The sequence below is a fragment of the Capsaspora owczarzaki genome, assembly GCF_000151315.2.
Source record: "Capsaspora owczarzaki ATCC 30864 unplaced genomic scaffold supercont2.12, whole genome shotgun sequence".
Classification (NCBI taxonomy): domain Eukaryota; class Filasterea; order Ministeriida; family Capsasporidae; genus Capsaspora; species Capsaspora owczarzaki.
The window spans coordinates 412,476-430,181 of record NW_011887303.1 but is presented as its reverse complement, the minus strand read 5'-3'; the positions used below and the strand labels follow the sequence as shown (position 1 = coordinate 430,181).

Sequence of the window (17,706 nt, the reverse complement as noted above, 5' to 3'; positions counted from 1 at the left end):
GGCGTTTCGTTGTCCGACAAGCCGAGGTCTCCTTTCCCACCCCCGCCCCACCCCTTCTTTTAAATGCTGGTGGGAGGACTGTGCGTGGTCCGCCTTGTACTTCGTAGAGCCTGCGCTTTTGTGCAGCATGTAGGGCGTGCCTGTTCCAGATCTGCCGCTTCCGACGGGTTCCTCTTTGTTTTGGCGTTTTGTTTGTTTTGTTTTTTGTTGGGGGAGAGCTTGTATGTCGCGTTTCGTCAACTGCATGCGCTCAGAGTCAGCGTCCCTCTCTCGCCGCGCACGAGAGCCATAAATCGCAACAATTATTTTCATCGTGTTTAACTGCATTGCGAAAATGCAGCGGCTGCTCGGGTCGTCGCAAAACCAAGCTGACTTCTTTTTTCGCCAAACCCAATTAAAACGGATTTACTCTTCTTTTTGTTTTGTCGGTTGTTTTCGTTTTCGTTGCGTCGCACTCTCGCTGCCATTCGCTTTCCATTGTAAGCATGCTTGTGATGCACGGGCGATCATCACTCTCTCAAACCCACTTCATGCCCGTCGGTCTCGGGGGAAGGTGCGTGGTTGTGGGGTTGCCGCTGCGAAGAGTTCGATGGTCATTCGGGTGACACTGGCGCACACCTTCTTCCCCCCCCCGTCCGCACCCCCGTAAAGTCGACAGAGGCGTTTCATTCGAGGACAAGCAGATGCCAGAATCCTCTGGAAAAACAAGGCTGCTCCCACATACACGCAATCATCCGCAGAGGGCGGGGAGAAACGCGTGCGCCGACGTCAAGTTTGAGCGCGTTTTGGGGTTTGGAAGACAGCCACTCGCACCCGACCCAAAGAAGCCGTGCTTTCCGAGAGCCCCGCCCCTCCCCCACGCTGCTCACAGAACAAGAAAAAAAAAACAAAAGAAGGACGCATTTTATGAGGTTGATCAAAGCGACAGGCGCGGAGGGACCGCTGGGAGAGCAACAGCGGAGGCGAACGCAACCATTAAAACGACTCAAACAAAAGATCGGAAACCCAAAAATATACAAAACAAACAAATACAAAACGAATTCAAAAATCGCCGAAATCATCCACTTCTGGTCAGCGATTGAGCGCCACTTCCACCAAGCCACAACACATCATGAGAAATCACGAGAATTCCGACCAAAGAGCGTCAAGTGGTTTTTTTTAAAACAAAGGGGGACCCGCGAATCGAGGCGTAAACACGGGGGGGGGGGTTGTCCATCGATCCTAAACAAAAATTACAAAATCTCAACTTCCCACCCAATCACCATGATGACGATGGATGGATGCGAAACTGCCCCCCTGATTGCACTATCATTCTAATGTTGCTGTATTGCTGTGATTGCTTGCGCTGTAGGCAAAAACAACGCCTCTTTCCCTCCCGCCTCTCCCAATGCGTTTCATGAATTTGGGAGCTGCGCTCCTGCTTGTGCTGTTCGTCGTCCAAGTCGCCGCGCAAAGCCCCTGCTCTGTGACTGTCTCAACTTCGGAAGATCTTCGCTCTGCGCTCGACAACGTAGCAAACACTGTCGTCTGTATCGCTGCCGGGACCATCACCTTGAGCGGCACGGAACTTGAAATTAACCGGCTTGCCGAACCAATTGAACTGCGCGGGACTGGGCTTACTAGCAGCGACACTGTGCTCGATGGTGCTGGTCTCTCTCGCATTGTGAACATCACTTCCAATAATGTTGTCCTTCGGCACTTGACCTTTCGCAACGGAGCAACGGAAGGCAACGGAGGCTGTGTGGCGATCGCTTACAAGTACAACACTCCAACAGGCTCGGTTCTGGTTGACTCTGTTCGTTTCGAGGGCTGCTCCACAGCGAGCAATGGCGGAGGTTTTTGGGTTGACACGCTTTTAGGAACCCGATCTGTGCAGGTTGCCAACTCCGACTTTACCTCTTGCAGCTCGTAAGCATCCATCTGTTTGTTTTGCAAAGAAAAAGGCTTTGATTCGAAACAACATTGCACCTGACTGTGAGTTACGTTGCACATCATATTGACAGACGCCTAGCTGGAGGCGGATTTCTTGCTGAAGGAGCGGTCGGCACGCCGCTTCTGGTGACCGTGTGGAACAGCAACTTCTCCCATTGCATCTCACACAATTCCAACGGCGGAGCATTGTATGTGAGGTCTCTTTTCAATCTCCATCATGCGAGCACCCTCAACGTGTCGAGCACAGTGTTCAACAATTGCACGGCTCCCAAAGCGAGCGGAGGCGCTATTGGCGCTTCAGCAGCATCTTGGGTGGACATTCGTGAGACTCGCTTCGTGTCTTGCTTTGCTTTGCATGAAGGCGGGGCAATCGATTTGGAGTTGACCAGCAAGAACATTACCATTTCCGGAAGCAACTTTTCGCACTGCGGCACGTCGGACGGCAACGGCGGCGCACTGGCGATTTCGGACGTGGGAGTCGTGGACATTTCCGGAAGCAACTTTTTGAGCTGCAACACATCGAACGGCGATGGAGGTGCGTTGGCGATTGATGTAGCAGCACTTGTGAGCATTTCCACAAGTGTTTTCTCCGAATGCTCGGCTGTGAACGGCCAAGGAGGCGCACTCCAGCTCGTAGTGGGGGCTCCCTATCTCGCAAATGGTCCTGCGTATGGGTTGTCCATTCGCAACTCCACTTTCGAGGCTTGTCAGGCCAGCAAGAGCGGAGCTCTTCACCTGGAAATCGATCACGTTGTCGACTATGGCTTGGCTCCAGTCTTCTCCGCTGTGAACTTCCTCCGCAACACTGCGCTGTAAGTAGTGTCGTCCTCGTGTCCGAGTGTTGATGAGGTCAGTTGCTGACTTGGTTTTTATCCGCAGCATCGATCAAGGCGGGGCGGTTTACCTGGAAGGGCAGAACTCGCTGGTCAGCTTCGACAAGTGCTTGTTTGCAGACAATGTGGCCAGGTAAGAACTTGCCATCTGTGTTTTCAAAATCAGCGCCCCGCCCCCCCCCGACCCTCCCACATCAACCTTACTCTTTTGATGGTGTTGTGCTTGATTGGTGGATCTAGGACCGCAATGGGTGGCGCTGTTGCACTTGCTTCAAGGCTGGACCTGGACTTTGTGGCTTGTGTCTTTGAGCGCAACATGGCAACAGATGGTTCGGTTCTTGTCATGGACGCGAATCAAGCCAAACTGTCAATTGTCAACAGCACAATGATCAACAACCACGATCAAACTTCAGGCAGTGCCACGGGTCAAGCGCTGTACTTGGCGCGAATCATCGGCTACATGGTCAACTCCTCACTCACGCATTCTATGGTACGTCACAGACACGTCGAGTTGATCGAAACTTGGTGTTGCACGAAAAGTCGCTGCGTCTTGGTACTGAGTGCATCTGTGACATCAACAGGCGTCCTCGGCCGTTGGTGGTGTAGTTCGTGTTTCGAACAACGCCATCTTTGCGATTGCTCGAACTGTGATCAGCACCCCGGCAGGACAAAACCAGTACGACCTGTACTACGCGGGAAGCCAGACCAAGGTGCTGCAGTACCCGGACCCGAGACTCAATGACCGGAGACAAGGCACCCCAACGTTCGTTCTGGCCTTTACCGTCACCGAATTTTGCGAGACTTGCAATGCACCGGGCTGGAACACATTCTTGTGCAGGGCTATGCCTGAGTGTGGTCCTGGCTTTCCTTCGTCTCGAGCATCGATGGTTACAGCGGCATCCATTGCCTCTGCCTCGACTGCATCCTACTTGTCCGTCGTTTCGACAAGCTTGGCAAGCGTGGCGAGTGCCGCTAGTACGGTGAGTGCATCGTACGCGATTCTGGCAACTGCGTCGACTGCATCGCACCTGAGTGCAGTTTCAACAAGTCTTGCCAGTGCTGCAAGCGCAGCGAGTGTTGCGAGTGCAGCGAGTCGAATTGCTGCTTCTGCCGCTTCAGCCGCATCCGCTATCGCGGCAACTGTGGCATCCAGTGCGTCTGCTGGTTCAACCGCCGCTGCTTCCGTTGCTAGTGTTGCAAGCGCTGCAAGCTTTGCGAGTGCTGCCAGCCTTGCGAGTGCGGCAAGTCTAGCGAGTGCCGCGAGTGCCGCTAGTGATGCCGCTGTTGCGTCGGCTGCCTCGATTGCCGCTGCGTCTGCCGCCACTGTCGCGTCTGTCGCTTCCGCTGCTTCCGCTGCTTCCACGATTTCTGCCGAGTTTGCATCTGCTGCTTCCGGTGCATCGACTGTTGCTGCTTCTGCTGCCTCTGGTGCCTCTGCTGCCTCTGCTGCCGCTGAGGTTGCCGCCTCTATCGCTTCTGCAGCTTCCGTCGCAACTGATGCATCACTAGCCTCTGCTGCTTCTGATGCCTCTGCTGCTTCTGCTGCCGCTGAGGTTGCCGCTTCTGTTGCGTCTGCAGCTTCCGGCGCATCGACGGTTGCCGCGTCTGTTGCATCTGCAGCTTTCGTTGCTTCCACGATTTCTGCCGAGTTTGCATCTGCTGCTTCAGGAGCATCGACTGTCGCCGCTTCTGTTGCATCTGCTGCCACTGCTGCCGCTGAGGTCGCCGCCTCAATCGCTTCTGCAGCTTCAGGTGCATCGACGGGTGCTGCGTCTGTTGCATCTGCAGCTTCCGCGGCAACTGTTGCATCACTAGTCTCTGCTGCTGCTGCGGCTTCTGCGGCTTCTGATGCCTCCTTTGCTTTTGATGCCTCTGTTGCCTCTGTTGTGGCTGAAGCTGCCGCCTCTGTCGCTTCTGGCGCTTCTGGAGCATCGACCGTTGCCGCTTCTCTTGCATCCGCTGCTTCAGGTGCATCGACTGTTGTCGCTTCTGCCGCCTCTATCGCTTCTGCGGCTTCAGGTGCATCGACTGTCGCCGCTTCTGCTGCCTCTGCTGCGGCTGAGGTTGCCGCCTCCGTCGCTTCTGGCGCTTCTGGTGCGTCGACGGTTGCCGCGTCCATGGCATCTGCTGCCTCGGTGGCATCCTTGGAGGCGTCGGTGGCTGCTATCGCGTCAGTGGCGTCAGCTGCGTCAGACGCTGCTGCCATGAGCGCGTCGAGCGTTTTGGTCGATGCTGCGGCATCAGCAGCCTCTGTGGCATCTGTCGAGGCGGCAAACTCTGCCGTTTCTGCAGCGTCTGTGTTTTCTGCAATGTCTGCTGCTTCGGCTGCTCCTGCGTCCTCCGTCTCGGTTGCGTCTGTTGCGTTTGATGCATCAGTCTCCCATGCGGCTGTTCTTCCTTCAATGTCTGCTGCGTCCGTCACGTCAACGACGAGACTCTTGACATCCTTGTCCCAGCAGGATGGCGACTCGTCCTGGCTTCCGATCATCATTGGAATCCTGGCTGGTGTTGTCGTGTTGGTTGTGCTTGTCTTGACAATCGTGCTGCATCGTCGGCGCCAAGGACGACAGGTTGCAACGGCAGCCGCCCTCGTCTTGCTCAAGAGTGGCCGCGGCTCTGACGCTTCCATGGATGGTGCCAACATCCGCCAGTCGGAAGCTCACTATGAATCCGTTGAAGCACACTATGAGCGCTTGGACGCGCTTGCCACCAGTGCCGACCTGTACGAAGCCGTTGGCTCGACGACTGCAACTGCCGTCGGAAACGAGTCCGTTTACGAATCGACCAACCTGACGAGCGCATCCTTGCGCAACAAGGAAAGTTCCGATGTGACCTACATCGAAACATCAAGCGCGGAAAGCTTCAACACAACCCGTCCCCAGATCCCGGCCGCGACTTACGCCGCCATCGCTGTCGTCGTGCATCCTGATCCTGATCCGGTTGGTCAAGTCCCTCCTGCCCAAGGTCCCAAGTACGTGGAAATTGCAACTCCCGGTGTGTCGGCGTATGCGGAAGTCGCCGTTGCAGCTTCGGCCAGCGGCATCCTCCGAGGCCAAGCGGAAGCCGTGACCTCGACCGATTACGCTCAAGTCGTGTCCGAGAGCAACGAGAGCAACGAGAGCTCGCAGCAGACCTATGCGACGATCGACCCAAGCTCGTAATTTGCTCCTAATTGTGTTGGTTGTTTTGGGGCAGTTTTGGGGGCAGTTTTTGGGGCATGGTTTGCAGTGCAAAATCGTGACAGTTGCTGATCTCCCCCCCCCCCGCCTTCTCCATCTACGTCCCTTTTGTTGTTTGAATTCGTGTTGCTTGTTTCCGATGGCTCGTTTTGTTGTCAGTTGCTGTCGCGCTTTCTTACGATGAGAAATACAACGCCAGCCACTTTGCCAGCCACACCAAGCGAGCAATCCGACTTTCATTCGTTTGATCTTTTTTTTTTTTTTTTTTTTTTTTTTCAAGCAAGCTTCATTTTCTGTTTCGCTTTTTTCCGTTCAATGTTGCTTCTTCTCCTTTCAATTACTCACTTATTGCAGCCACACCAAGCGAGCAATCCGACTTTCATTCGCTTGATCTTCTTTTTTGTTTTTTCTTTGAAGCGAACTTCTCATTTGGCGTGACTTCATTTTTCTGTTTTCGCTTTTTTTCGTTCAACGTGTTTTCTTCTTCTTCTTTCAATTACTCGCTTATTTCCTTTTTTTTCCCTCCTTTCCATCGTTTTCAAGTGCATCATTATCCTCCCGTTTGCCTTTTCTGGACAACGCATGCTTTTTTTTCTCCCTTTACATTTTGTCACTCCCCCTTTTTTTTCTTTTTTTTTTTTTCTTTTTTTTTTCTTTTTTTTTTCTTTTTTTTTTTTTTTTTTTTTTTAAAAAATTTACTTGTGAGTTTTTTGCATGACTTTTGGCTTCTTTTTGGTTTTATTCTCGTTCTCTCTCTCGCTCTTCTGTCTGCGCCTCACTCCAACCTCCCCCTCTCACTCCACTTGCTGCTTGCACCATGATGCTGCTTGTTTGAGCTTCGAGGAGAGGCGAGTGCAAGATTTTAGAACAAGCGCGACAAATTTAGGGTTCACAATGTCATGCTCGCGTTTGCGGTCTGTCCTTCACTCGATTCGCTTTGGGAGGTGGAGGGGGTTGCTTGGTGTTTGCGCGACGCAGGATGGTCAGGGCAGGCGTCGGCCATCCAGCAGGTGGCGATGGCGCGTGGGGCAGGCGGCTCTTTGGGGGGCAGCAGTCGCTCAGCACAGGTAGTCCGTCGGGGCGCAGCCAAATGATTCACTGGCTCTTTTATTTTTTTCGACTTTGCGATCAGCGACGGCGACAGGGGCGCAGGGCTGACGAGGACCAGCCATAAACACGGATGGTCTAATGCACGACAAAGTCAAGGACACTCGCTAGAAGAGAGATGACCAAACCAATCACAACCCCAGCAAAACCCCTCCCTCGCTCTCTCGATCTCCTAAAAAAAAAAAAAAAAAAAAAAAAAAAAAAAAAAAAAAATCTTCTCATAAAATAAAATAATAAAAAAGCCAGCAAAACCGCGAAAACAAAAAAAAGAGCAGGTTTTCCCCGAACTTGCAGCCTGCGACACCTGAGCAAAGCACTTCTGACTCAGCAGTCGAGCATTGTACTTTGTGCTACTCCAGTGTTTTTGAGTTGTTGTCAAGTTTTCGGTGGCTGACTTTTGGATGGTCTCTTTGCACAGACAACAACAACAACAACAACAACAACACAAGACCCCGATTCTCAGCAAAGCAACAACAAAGCTGGAAATTGTGCTTTGTTCTTTGTTGGTTTTTTTTGCTTGTTGTTCCTGCTGAGGCTGCCAATTCTGCGGATTGCGTCAAAGAATCGCAGGGTTTCAGCGATGCGCACTTTACTCAAGTCGGCCGCGGGCATGTCGCTGCTCTTCCTGTGCCTCTGTCTGCTCGCGACAGTTTCGTCGACGGTCGCTCAGTCGTCCGATTGCGACACGGCCCCTCTTTTGGCCGGCCCGTCCGGGCAGGTCTCGTATGTTGGAAGCGTTGGATCAAGAACTCTGACTCGTTGCAGCGGCGGGAGCTTTGATTTAAATTTCATTCTTCAGTGGAAGTTCATTGCTCCCTCGGCTGGTCAATTGGTTGTAAGCACCATGGACCTCACCTCGGCCGACACAATTCTTCAAATTGGAACGAGTTGTTCCAACTCGACCCATTTGCCTGGAAACTGCTTGGCGTACAGCGACGATTACAGCGGTTCCAGGCAGTCTCAAATCACCCTCAGCGTGAATGAAGGAGTCGTGTACTACATTTCTCTGGGAGCCTATTCTTCAACGGTGGCCCTTGGCACCTCCTCTATGAGCGTGACCTTCACCTGCCCCGCTGACACCACTCGAGCAACTCTCCTCTTTGAATCCGCCTGCGTTTCGTGTGCAGCCGGCACCTATGTTCCATCAAGCAACGCAGTGGGCACCTGCGAGGAACGCCGGTGCTTGCCTGGCACGACAGACCACGATTCGATTCCTGCCACAGCGTGCGTTGCTTGTGGCGCTGGAACCGACACTTCCTCGTTCGGATTGGCCGGTCCCTGCAGCCAGTATGCCGTGCCAGCAGGCAAAATGTACGACCACGACAGCAACTCTTCGACCGCTGCAATCCCGTGTTCGGTTTGCACTCCCGGCTCCTTTAACACCACCGGATGCTCGAGCACGGCAAACACTGTCTGCCCGGCTTGCACGCCGGTGGTCAACTGCACCTCTGGGTTGACGTGCACTGCGGCCGATAACTCACGGTGTGGTGTCTGCATGGCCACCACGTATGCCAACCACACTTACACGACTGCTGACCGGTGCCTGCCATGCCGGCCCGTGGCAGGATGCGCGTACTCTGACGTTGCTTGCACATCTGGTGCGTCAAGCACGTGCTCTACGCAATCGTCCGGAGGCTCGGGAAGCACGACTGCGATCGTCGCAGCAGTTGTTGCTGTTGCTGGCGTGGGTCTGGCTGTGTTGGTCGGCGTGATGTTGTGGCGTCGCCGCCGTCAGCGTCACCTGCTGCAAAAGCCCCCGCCGTACACGCCCTCGGCAGATATGGGGGAAGCGTCTGAAATGGCCATGCTCGGCAACCCGTTGGCCTTGGCTACAACTGAAGCCAGCCCTGCGTCGTACGATACCAAACCGCCCATCTACGCCCAGCGTGCGACACGCATTCCTGCCAATCTTCCTTCAATCACCAAGCCGGCGAGTCTTCCGGCCACGCCTCCAACGGGCCATCGGGAGCTTCAGGACCCGGACGACCTGTACTCGGATCTCGTGCTTCCAAACCCTGCTCGAGAAGGGCACACAGAGTACGCCGACATGCGGCGGATAGATCCGTCCGCTGCTCAAGAGCCAATCTACAGCGATCCGACCCCGAAGGGCAAAGCCAGCAGCAATCCGCCAGAACCAGTGTACAGCAGACCTGGAGAGCAGGCGTACGATTACGGCACATCGCCACCAACTGCTGGTGTATATTATACAAATGTCGAGTTTGACGGGGCCCCGCAGTAGGCGCCTTTTTTGTTTCTGTTGGTGTTGTTGCTGTTGTTGGTTTTTTTGTTGGCTTGTTTTGGCCTCGTGCCTTCTTCTACCTCCAGCACTCGCCGCCCCTGTCATGTATTCTTTACCTTAATAATGAATTTGAATTTGGTGCAAAATCCTTAATCGGAAAAACTAACTAGATCTAATGACATTTGAAAAAAACATTTGGAAAACACTCGAACGCACACCAAGGCCGGCCAACTTTGAATCGGGCTTTTCCTCAGTCTTCTTTCTTTGTGGTGCTCTGGCAGCTTTCCTCAAAAAAAAAAACCAAAGAAAAAAATGCGCAAATCACCGTGTCGAATCGCGTTCATTTTACTGCTCATTGCATTGCTTGGCGCTCCAGCTCTGGGACAAAGCGTAAGAAAAGCGGCCCACTTTTCCCCTCCCCCCTCATTTCCCCATTAAAGACTGCAGTGCCCCTCGTTGTCGAATCAACCATGAGTCATGCATTGTCGATTGAAGATGCATCGTGCGTTGCGATAAGCGGCTTCCGAAACCTCGATCGTCGAGCAGCTTGGCAACCCAAATCCGGAAATTTAAGCCGCGTCCACGGCGGTCTGTTTCCTCCCAACACTTGCCTCCACACGACGTGCAAGAATGTCCAGAATAACAACCCAGGGATGACGCCTCGGGGGTACTTTAGTGTGCCCAGTGCCCAGACCTTTGAGGAAACGGGTGGGTTGAGTCGTTGTACGCGAAGGAGGAAGCGGAAGGAAACTGGCTCAGATTACAAAAAAAAAAAAAAAGAGAGAAAGAAAAAACCGCCAACCCAAACAATATTGTTATAGAAAAAGCCGCACACGCACCGCAAACGCACATTTGGTCTCATTTGCGTTCGTTGCACATACGTATAGACGCGTTCCTCGAACAATGACGACCAAGCAAATACACCTGCGCCGCCCGCCCAAACCACCCCCGCGCCACAGCCCCCAGCACAAAGTTCGACCACGCCAAACTCGCCAGAAGATGGTGAGGAGGCTCCTGAGCCCGTCTCGACACCTCCAGCACGACCTTCTTCGGCGGCACAGCCTGCTCCCACGACAGCTGCACCGCCCCCGCAGCCCGCTTCGTCCCACACACCTGTGCCTGTCTCTTCAAACACTCCCATTCCTGCGCCTGTCTCTTCAAACACCCCCATTCCTGCGCCTGTCTCTTCGAGTACTCCTATTCCTGCCCAATCCTCTGCACCGTCGTCGTCGTCGTCGTCGTCGTCGTCGTCTTCGTCATCCTCGGCCGCTCAGTCGTCCTCTGCGCCTGCAACCAGCTCCAAGTCGTCGGTGAATCTCTACCCGTCCTTCAAACCTCCGGGTCCGATTGGCCCTGGACCGACGACTATTGTGTATCCGACGTACTATCCCAATCCCGGATACAACGGCGATGGCTCCAACAACGATTACAACCAAGACAAAAACACAAACTCTGCGTCTGGTCTGCAGGCCACGTTGCTCTCTCTCGTGTTGCCACTGGCGCTGATGCTCCGGTTGTGAACATTTTGTGACCAGCATGAATGACCAGCATGAAATGGTTCTTGGCTTGCAGTGGTTCAATGTCAAGATAAAAATGCAAAAAGTTAGGAAGCTGTTTTCAGTTGTTTGATGTTTGTTTGTTTTTGTTGGTGTTGTGTAATTTCCAGACAACAGAAAGCAGCAAACAAACAAGCCAAACAGACAAAAGAGATAAGGTTACGGCACAAACTAGACAGGGTAGGGGTTTAAAATAAGGAAGAGAATTGATGGCAGCATCGACAACTTGCGGCCAATTTGCTCACTTGCGCGTGTGAATCTTTTTGAACTCGTCGTACATGGCATCAAACTTGGCCTGAACTGTGTCATACTCGGGCCGCGCGCTGTTGGGTCCAGACCCGCCGTTCGACGCGGCAGTGCGCGCAATCAGGGAAGCAGCGGTGGTGACACCACTGGCACTGGCACTGGCACTGGCACTGGCACTGGCACTGGAGCCAGGAGCGAACGACGCAGGAATGCTGGACGTGCTGCCAAACGAGCTCGAGCCAAGACCGCTGTCGAGGCCTGGGCCAGTGGAAGCGCTGCCGCTGCTGTTGAGCGAACCGCTTGAGACCGAGATGGACGGGTGCACGGTTGGTGTGGCCGTGCTTCCTGCAGCGCTTGCTGGAAGGGTCACGCCATAGGATGCAAGCAGACGCTTGGCCAAGTCGAGCTGGCGCTCGAGCTCGCTGCGCGCCTCCTCGTGTTGCTTGATGGTTTGCTGAAGAAACTCCTTCTCGGCCACCAGCCATGCATTCTCGACGGTGGCCTTCTCGAGGCGTTCGTTGAGCCACGTCGTTTTGACACGTAGGGCGACGACTTCCTCGGCACCGCCAGTGGAGCCGACCGGCGTGCGCGAAGGAGAATCCGTGCTCTTCGGGCTGGGCGGGCTGACAAACGAGCTGCGCTGGCTGCTCGAGGCGGAGGAAGTAACGGGAGGAAGCGACAGGGTGTGGGCCTGGTGGGTCGTGGCGGTCAGGAAGGACTGGTTGCGGTTGACGGTCGCGGCAACATGCGCCGGTGACAAGGACGACAGGTCGTCCAAGCTGCCAGTCACGCCCGACGATGACATGGATCCGCTTGAGGTTGGGCGCGATGAGCGACGAGCCGCAATGCGGGACCCCATTTTGGCAAACGGGTTGGAAGGAGAAGTTGCAGCAACGCCAGGGCTGGAGCCCGAGCTATTGGCCGACAGCGAGCTGGATGGACTATTGGGAGCGTCCAGCTCCTTGTCTGGTCGCCCGACCTTGAGAAGCGACTTGAGCGACTTGCTCGTGTACTCTCGAGACAACGGACGGGCGAAAGAAAAGGTGGACTGGCCAGACGGGGTCAACGGCTCGTCTTGGAGCAGCGCTGAAGGCGACAACGGTCCGTCATCAAGGGCGGGCTCGGAGCCGTACTGCTTGCTCTTGCCGAGTGGTGTGCCAGACATGCCCTTGAGCATACGCTTGGACACTTCCTTTTCAAACTTTTCTTGGGCTTGGCGCTCCTTGAGCTCGAGCTTTTGCTGCTTCTTGAGCGCCTTGGCAGCCGCTTTTTCTTCCTTGGATTTCTTGTCGCCTTCGCCCTTGGCCTTCTTGGGCTTTTTCTCCTTGTCGGACTTGCTTGCGCGGTCCTTTTTCTTGTCTCCCTTCTTCTTTTTCGAGTACCACGCAGTGAGGATGCTGTCGGGATTGTCTTTGGCGGCGGCCATGGCTTTGCCCAGGCATTGCTCGAGCTGGTTTTGGATGGAGGCTGCATCGGTGGTTTGCAGAATCTGCGTTGCTCCTTTGCCATACGACACTTTGATGCTGTAAAGCAAAGCATCGGTTGAGAATTTGATGAGTAATTTTTTTGTTTGGGAGGGAATGAGGGACCAAAAAAATCCGACTGAATGAACAAAACTCACCCAAGAGGAATAAGAACCCAGCCTGAAGTCGAAGCCGTTGGCCAGGCCACCAGAATATCCTGTTCGTGGCGGGAGAAAGGAGCAGCAAAACAACAGGTTAGCTCGCAAATCCATACAAGAATCGCTCGCGGTTGTCGAACGTACATTAGACACAGCGTGCCGCAAGGTCATGGTCTCTGGCGTGATGGTGAAGGTGGCACTCAGGCTGGCCTCATTCTTCGGATCCTTGACCTACAAAAGCAACCAGGAAAACAAAAACACAGACACACAAAGGGAACCAACCAGTCCAGTTAATCACTTGAACCAAAATGGCCCAAAACATCAACTCGAAAACCACATACCTTGACCAGCCAGTCAGTGCGTTGGCGCACGCCAGGAGTGGGAGGTGGAACGCCAGGCTCGGCCGGCCCGCTCTTGGCGATGCGCAACACAGACCGTGCAAACCGAGCAGACTTGCTGCGGAAGAGTTGGCCGTCGTCCTTGCCAGGGACTGTGGGCGACACTGGCGCGCCGGCGTCCAAGGTGTACGTCTTGACAATGTCGGTGAGCAGCGAGACTTTGGTTCGCTTGTTCATGGCCGAGAACTTGGATGATCGATAGGCTGCGTTTTCGGCATTGATAACTGTGAAGAGGAGACACAAAGAGATGGGACAAGGAGGAGCAAAATGTGAGCACGACGAGCACGACGAGCACCCCCGAAAAATGACCAAACCAGTCTGTAAAGTTCAACTCACGCTTTGTCAAAAGGAACTCGCGGAACCGCAGGCCTTTCGGGAAGGTGCCAGACGAAGGCGGAGGAGGCCCAAACTTGGGCACGTCCTCGAATCGCACCGTTGCAACTCTGCAAGCAAGCATTTTTGTGTGAGTGCAGCCGACAAGGTGGTGGGGGGGGGAGAAACACCGTCTCCTTCGAAATTGCGACATACGTGTATTCTGTTGTGGCAGAGTTCGGGTTGATTGGCTGAACGACGATAAAGACGTGCTGGAAATGGGATCGAATAACCTTCGGGCTAAACGGCTTGGCACCGGGCTCGAGGAAGATGATTGTGACAATGTCATTGCCGATGTGTCGCTTGCGTTGAAGCTGCTGCGTGTCCTTGGGTGTGAATGGCAGCATTGTGGAAACATGAAACATGATTTCACAATCCTCAAACTCGGCAAAGACCGAAGTATCGCCAGTTGTGGACGCTGCAGCGAGAGTGGTGGTGCATTAGACACGTGTGTGAGCAAGCCGCGAAACAGGACACAAGTGCGTGGACACCAACGAGAACAGCAACCCACGAGCAAGGAACAAACATACATTTCACATCCAAACCGCCACGGAACTTGGCGTGGTTGAGGAGTGGAACAGTGGTGCCGATTGTATCAAGGAATTCAGTGAAAGCCGGACCGGCGGTTTCTGAGAAACGCGGTCAAAAGGGGAATTGGAACACACAGTAAGCATCAAACGCAGGCCAAAACCGAAAGCAAGGGGAAAGAAAAAAAATGACATGTGAAAAAAACCATACCGTTATTGTACATCTCATCCTCGGTGCTCTGGCCCGCCTTGCAATACAAAATGCCAAACTTGTACTGCCGCACAAACTGAAGAAGAAGGGTTGGGCAAGGATGAGTCAGCAACAAAAAAAAAAGGGTTGAGCCACAACCGCCAGACCGGACCAGCCAGCCAAAAGGTGTGAAAGCGACGAAAAGAAAACACAAAGGGGGAGAGGCGAATTGGACTTACCAATTGCTCGTCTAATTGAAGCAGCCGATCGTGCAATTTGGCCCCAGAAATGGCCCGCAGTTTGGAAAAGTCGATTGAGGGCGCCATTGTTGAAATCACATACTTGGACACAGCCTTGCGTGTTAGGCTTGTTGCTGATGAAAGAGGAACCGCACAAGTTGTTCGGATGTCGGGTTGCTGGAAAAAACGAGCAAGGTGAGAGTGGACGGAAGAAATGGAAGGGGGAAGAAACAAAAACAACCAGACAAATGAGCAAAACAAAGACAACAATAATTGGAGGTTGGGATGTTCAGAGCTAAGAGCCTTTTGCACCAATTTTGTTTTTCGATTTACCTCTGCACTACGAACAACGATGCGGAAATTCTGCTTGGCGGCAACCTTGTCGACCGACTCTTGAAGTACAGACAGGACGACAGGGCCGAGGGTGGGATCGGTGCCGGCGTACGTCTCATGCTCTTTGCCATAAAAGTGCTTGCGGAAGTAATTGCCAGTGGGATCGGCCAACTCGAATGACAACAAGGTGGCTTCTGAGAATGACGGCGTAGAGCTCAGGGAGGAAGCGCTGCCCACCTTCAATGAGAGCGCGCGGCGCATGCTCTTTGTTGAGCCGCTAGAGGAAAGAGACCGAGGCTTGCCTGGCGCGACTTCGTTGACAAAATTGGCGCAGTTGGTCACCAGTGTGGCTGGCAGCGAGCTGAGCGAGGTGTCGCTACCGTAGCCGCCATCCGAGTGGCTGTCTTCCGTGCCGGACATGCGTTTGATTGCATCTGCGACCGAGGTTGTTTCGCCAAAGCTGCGATTCCGAGGCTTGTTCTTGAGACTGCTTTCGGGCGACTCGACAGCCAATCGGTTTGGCTCGTTGCTCGTGACTGGCACGTCGACAGGGTCGGTGAGCGACTCTTCCGTGTCGTTAATCTCAGTGTCAAAGTAGAAAAACTTGGCACTGGACGGAGTGGCTTGCTCACCCTCGTAGTCTGAGCCAGCGGAATCACTGGTGCGCTCGTCGTCGTCGTCGTCATCGTCGTCGTCGTCATCGTCGTCGTCCTCTTCATCGTCGTCGTCGTCGTCGTCGTCCTCATTGTCGTCGTCGTCATCGTCGTCGTCGTCGTCGTCGTCGTCGTCGGAATAATCAGTTGTATCGTCCGACATGGTGGTGTTGAGCTCGTCGTCGCCAGGTAAGTGCCGCGCTGCGAGGTTGTTCTGGGACAAGAACCGGTTCAACAACCGGCTCGGTGGAGGGGCTCCGCTGGCAGGTGCGCCACCACCACCACCACCAGAGCGACTGGATGACGGATCACCCGGTGTGATCAGGCCTTGAGACGAGTGTGTTCGCATCAAAAAGAACTGTCCCGCTGCGCTGGCTGATTTCGAACCGTCGAGTTCGTCTTCGGACGAGAAGAGCATGGAATTGCGCTGGCTGGAGTTGCCTGACGACCGCAGCTGCTGCTGCGCCACGTTGTTCGCCGATCCCGAGCGGTTGAGCGCCGGGTTGGACGACGAGGTGCTGCTGGTTCGCGACCGCGACACGGGTGAGGACAGGCCCGACGAGGAGGAGTCTTTGCTCTGGCTGCTGCTGTTGCCGCCATCGTTGATGATTGAGACCGTGTCCATCATGGAGATGCGCCGCTCGCTCTTTTCCCGAACATTGACGCTTGACGACGAGTGTGAGCTGCGCATGCTGCTCTGCTGCTGCTGCTGCAGTGCGGCGAGCGGGTCCTTCTCATAGAGCTGCGAGTGGACGCGCAGTGAGGACCGGTTGTTGCTGTTTCGCCGCGGTCCCGTGATGCCCGACGTGCGTACAAACCCTCCGCCAGCAGCAGTCCCAGCAGCAGCAGCAGCAGAGCCACCAGCAGCAGCCATGTCTGTGGTTGCGGCTGAGTCATTCTGGTGGTTTTGAGCGTGGTCGAGCGCAGCGGCCGTCGTCACCGACGCTGCAGCAGCCCCGCCTCCGATGGCGGATGGCAAAGCGGACGTCAGGAGCACGGCTGGCGACGAGACGCGTCCGGGGTGCGTCGGAGTCGGAGTGGCAGTGGTAGTGGTTGAGCCGTTGCTAGAGGACGAGGAGCTCGTTGCCTGGGTCGGTGTCCCTGCGCTCGCCGTCCCACGCGCACTACCAGCAGTACTACCAGCAGTACTACCAGCACTACCAGCAGTACTACCAGCAGACGCAGCGAGGGCGAGTGGGTTGGTGCCGCTGGTGCTGGTGCTCGGTGAGGAGGACCTCGGCGCGGCTGCTCCAACGAGATCAATTTCGCCGCTGCTCCGGCTGTGTCGCGGGTTCATTCGCCACAGAGAACAAAATGGAGATGATGATGATGATAAAACTGACTTCTTGTTTTGGGTTGTTTGTTCGGTTGTTTGTCTGTCAAAGAAAACAAAAAGGAGGGGGAAAAACGTTAAAAACTCAATACAAAAAGTCAACAGGAAAAAAAAAAAAAAAAAAAAAAAAAAAAGGTCTTCCATTGAAAAACGTATTGGTTGTTTTTTTTTTTTTTTTTTGATTTTTTTTTTTTAACAGTTGAATCCAAAATGCAAATTCAAATTTTTCCTCTTTTTTTTTTCTTTTTTTTTTTTTTTTTTTTTTGTTTGATCGTCCTACGATTTTGAAGCTGAGACGCGAACAACGAACGAAACGAGTGAAAAAATAGAACTGCGATGAGAAAACAGAGAACAAAAGTTCCAACAAACGAGACGAAACGAGACGAGACGAGAGTTCGTCCATCGAAAAATAAAATAAAAAATAATAAAATAAAAATGATAATAAATTCGCAGCGAACCGCTCGGTTTTGCAAGGAGTGGCTGAGTTGCCGTCGCTGCAGCAACATGAAGAGGGGAAGGGGAAAGGGGGAAGGGGATTTTGTTGAGAGAGAGAGAGAGAGAGAGAGTGAGAGAAGAGCGAGGAAAGAAGGGGACGGGAGAGAGAGAACAAAAAGGACATGTCAAAGTCTCGTATGGGGAGCAAGCCCGCCTTTGCTGAGCGGAGGTGAGAATTTCAAGTGACATACAAAAAAATTAAAGTGAAGGAAGGAAAGATGGAAGAATGAAGAATGAAGAGTGAAAATGAGGTGAATCAAAAGCGAATGCAATGACAATGAGAAAACAGAAAGGTACCTCTCGTTACTGTACCAACTCAATGAGCTCCGTTGAGCTGCCACTCTGAATCAACAAAAAAGTCACTGGTAGACTTGCCCGACTCGTCTGACTTTGAATTTCTAGCGTCGTGGAAGCGAAATGGTGGGGTCGATCGCCTTCGTTCGTTACGTCGCA

General features: G+C 53.7%; 4 protein-coding genes across 5 annotated transcripts; 3 read left to right on the top strand and 1 right to left on the bottom strand.

Annotated features, from left to right (window-relative positions):
* Nucleotides 1–1,387: 1,387 nt before the first annotated feature.
* Nucleotides 1,388–5,926, top strand: CAOG_06727 (hypothetical protein; the record flags this gene model as incomplete). The annotated part of the gene is made up of 6 exons (XM_004344298.2): nucleotides 1,388–1,908; nucleotides 2,004–2,744; nucleotides 2,812–2,898; nucleotides 3,006–3,255; nucleotides 3,347–4,193; nucleotides 4,275–5,926. 6 exons carry the CDS (start codon nucleotides 1,388–1,390, stop codon nucleotides 5,924–5,926), a joined length of 4,098 nt encoding a protein of 1,365 aa, XP_004344348.2.
* A 686-nt stretch (nucleotides 5,927–6,612) lies between these two features.
* Nucleotides 6,613–9,436, top strand: CAOG_06726. 2 transcript variants are annotated; one of them, XM_011272374.1, is made up of 2 exons: nucleotides 6,613–6,645; nucleotides 7,470–9,436. In XM_011272374.1, the coding sequence occupies exon 2, from the start codon at nucleotides 7,632–7,634 to the stop codon at nucleotides 9,288–9,290; it is 1,659 nt and encodes a 552-aa protein (XP_011270676.1). In that variant the 5' UTR covers nucleotides 6,613–6,645; nucleotides 7,470–7,631; the 3' UTR covers nucleotides 9,291–9,436. The 2 variants fall into 2 exon arrangements, with proteins under 2 accessions (XP_011270676.1, XP_004344347.1); XM_004344297.2 differs by lacking the exon at nucleotides 6,613–6,645 and adding an exon at nucleotides 6,967–7,011.
* Nucleotides 9,437–9,543: 107 nt separating this feature from the next.
* Nucleotides 9,544–10,904, top strand: CAOG_06725 (hypothetical protein). Its single transcript, XM_004344296.2, has 2 exons — nucleotides 9,544–9,680; nucleotides 10,178–10,904. Exons 1-2 carry the CDS (start codon nucleotides 9,603–9,605, stop codon nucleotides 10,808–10,810), a joined length of 711 nt encoding a protein of 236 aa, XP_004344346.2. The 5' UTR covers nucleotides 9,544–9,602; the 3' UTR covers nucleotides 10,811–10,904.
* Nucleotides 10,905–11,008: 104 nt separating this feature from the next.
* Nucleotides 11,009–17,482, bottom strand: CAOG_06724 (hypothetical protein). Its single transcript, XM_004344295.2, has 11 exons — nucleotides 17,445–17,482; nucleotides 14,773–16,801; nucleotides 14,440–14,616; nucleotides 14,222–14,297; nucleotides 14,014–14,112; nucleotides 13,640–13,901; nucleotides 13,448–13,554; nucleotides 13,055–13,335; nucleotides 12,858–12,944; nucleotides 12,714–12,772; nucleotides 11,009–12,615 (listed from the first exon to the last, which is right to left on the bottom strand). The coding sequence occupies exons 2-11, from the start codon at nucleotides 16,720–16,722 to the stop codon at nucleotides 11,088–11,090; spliced, it is 4,626 nt and encodes a 1,541-aa protein (XP_004344345.1). The 5' UTR covers nucleotides 16,723–16,801; nucleotides 17,445–17,482; the 3' UTR covers nucleotides 11,009–11,087.
* Between the last annotated feature and the right edge of the window lie 224 nt (nucleotides 17,483–17,706).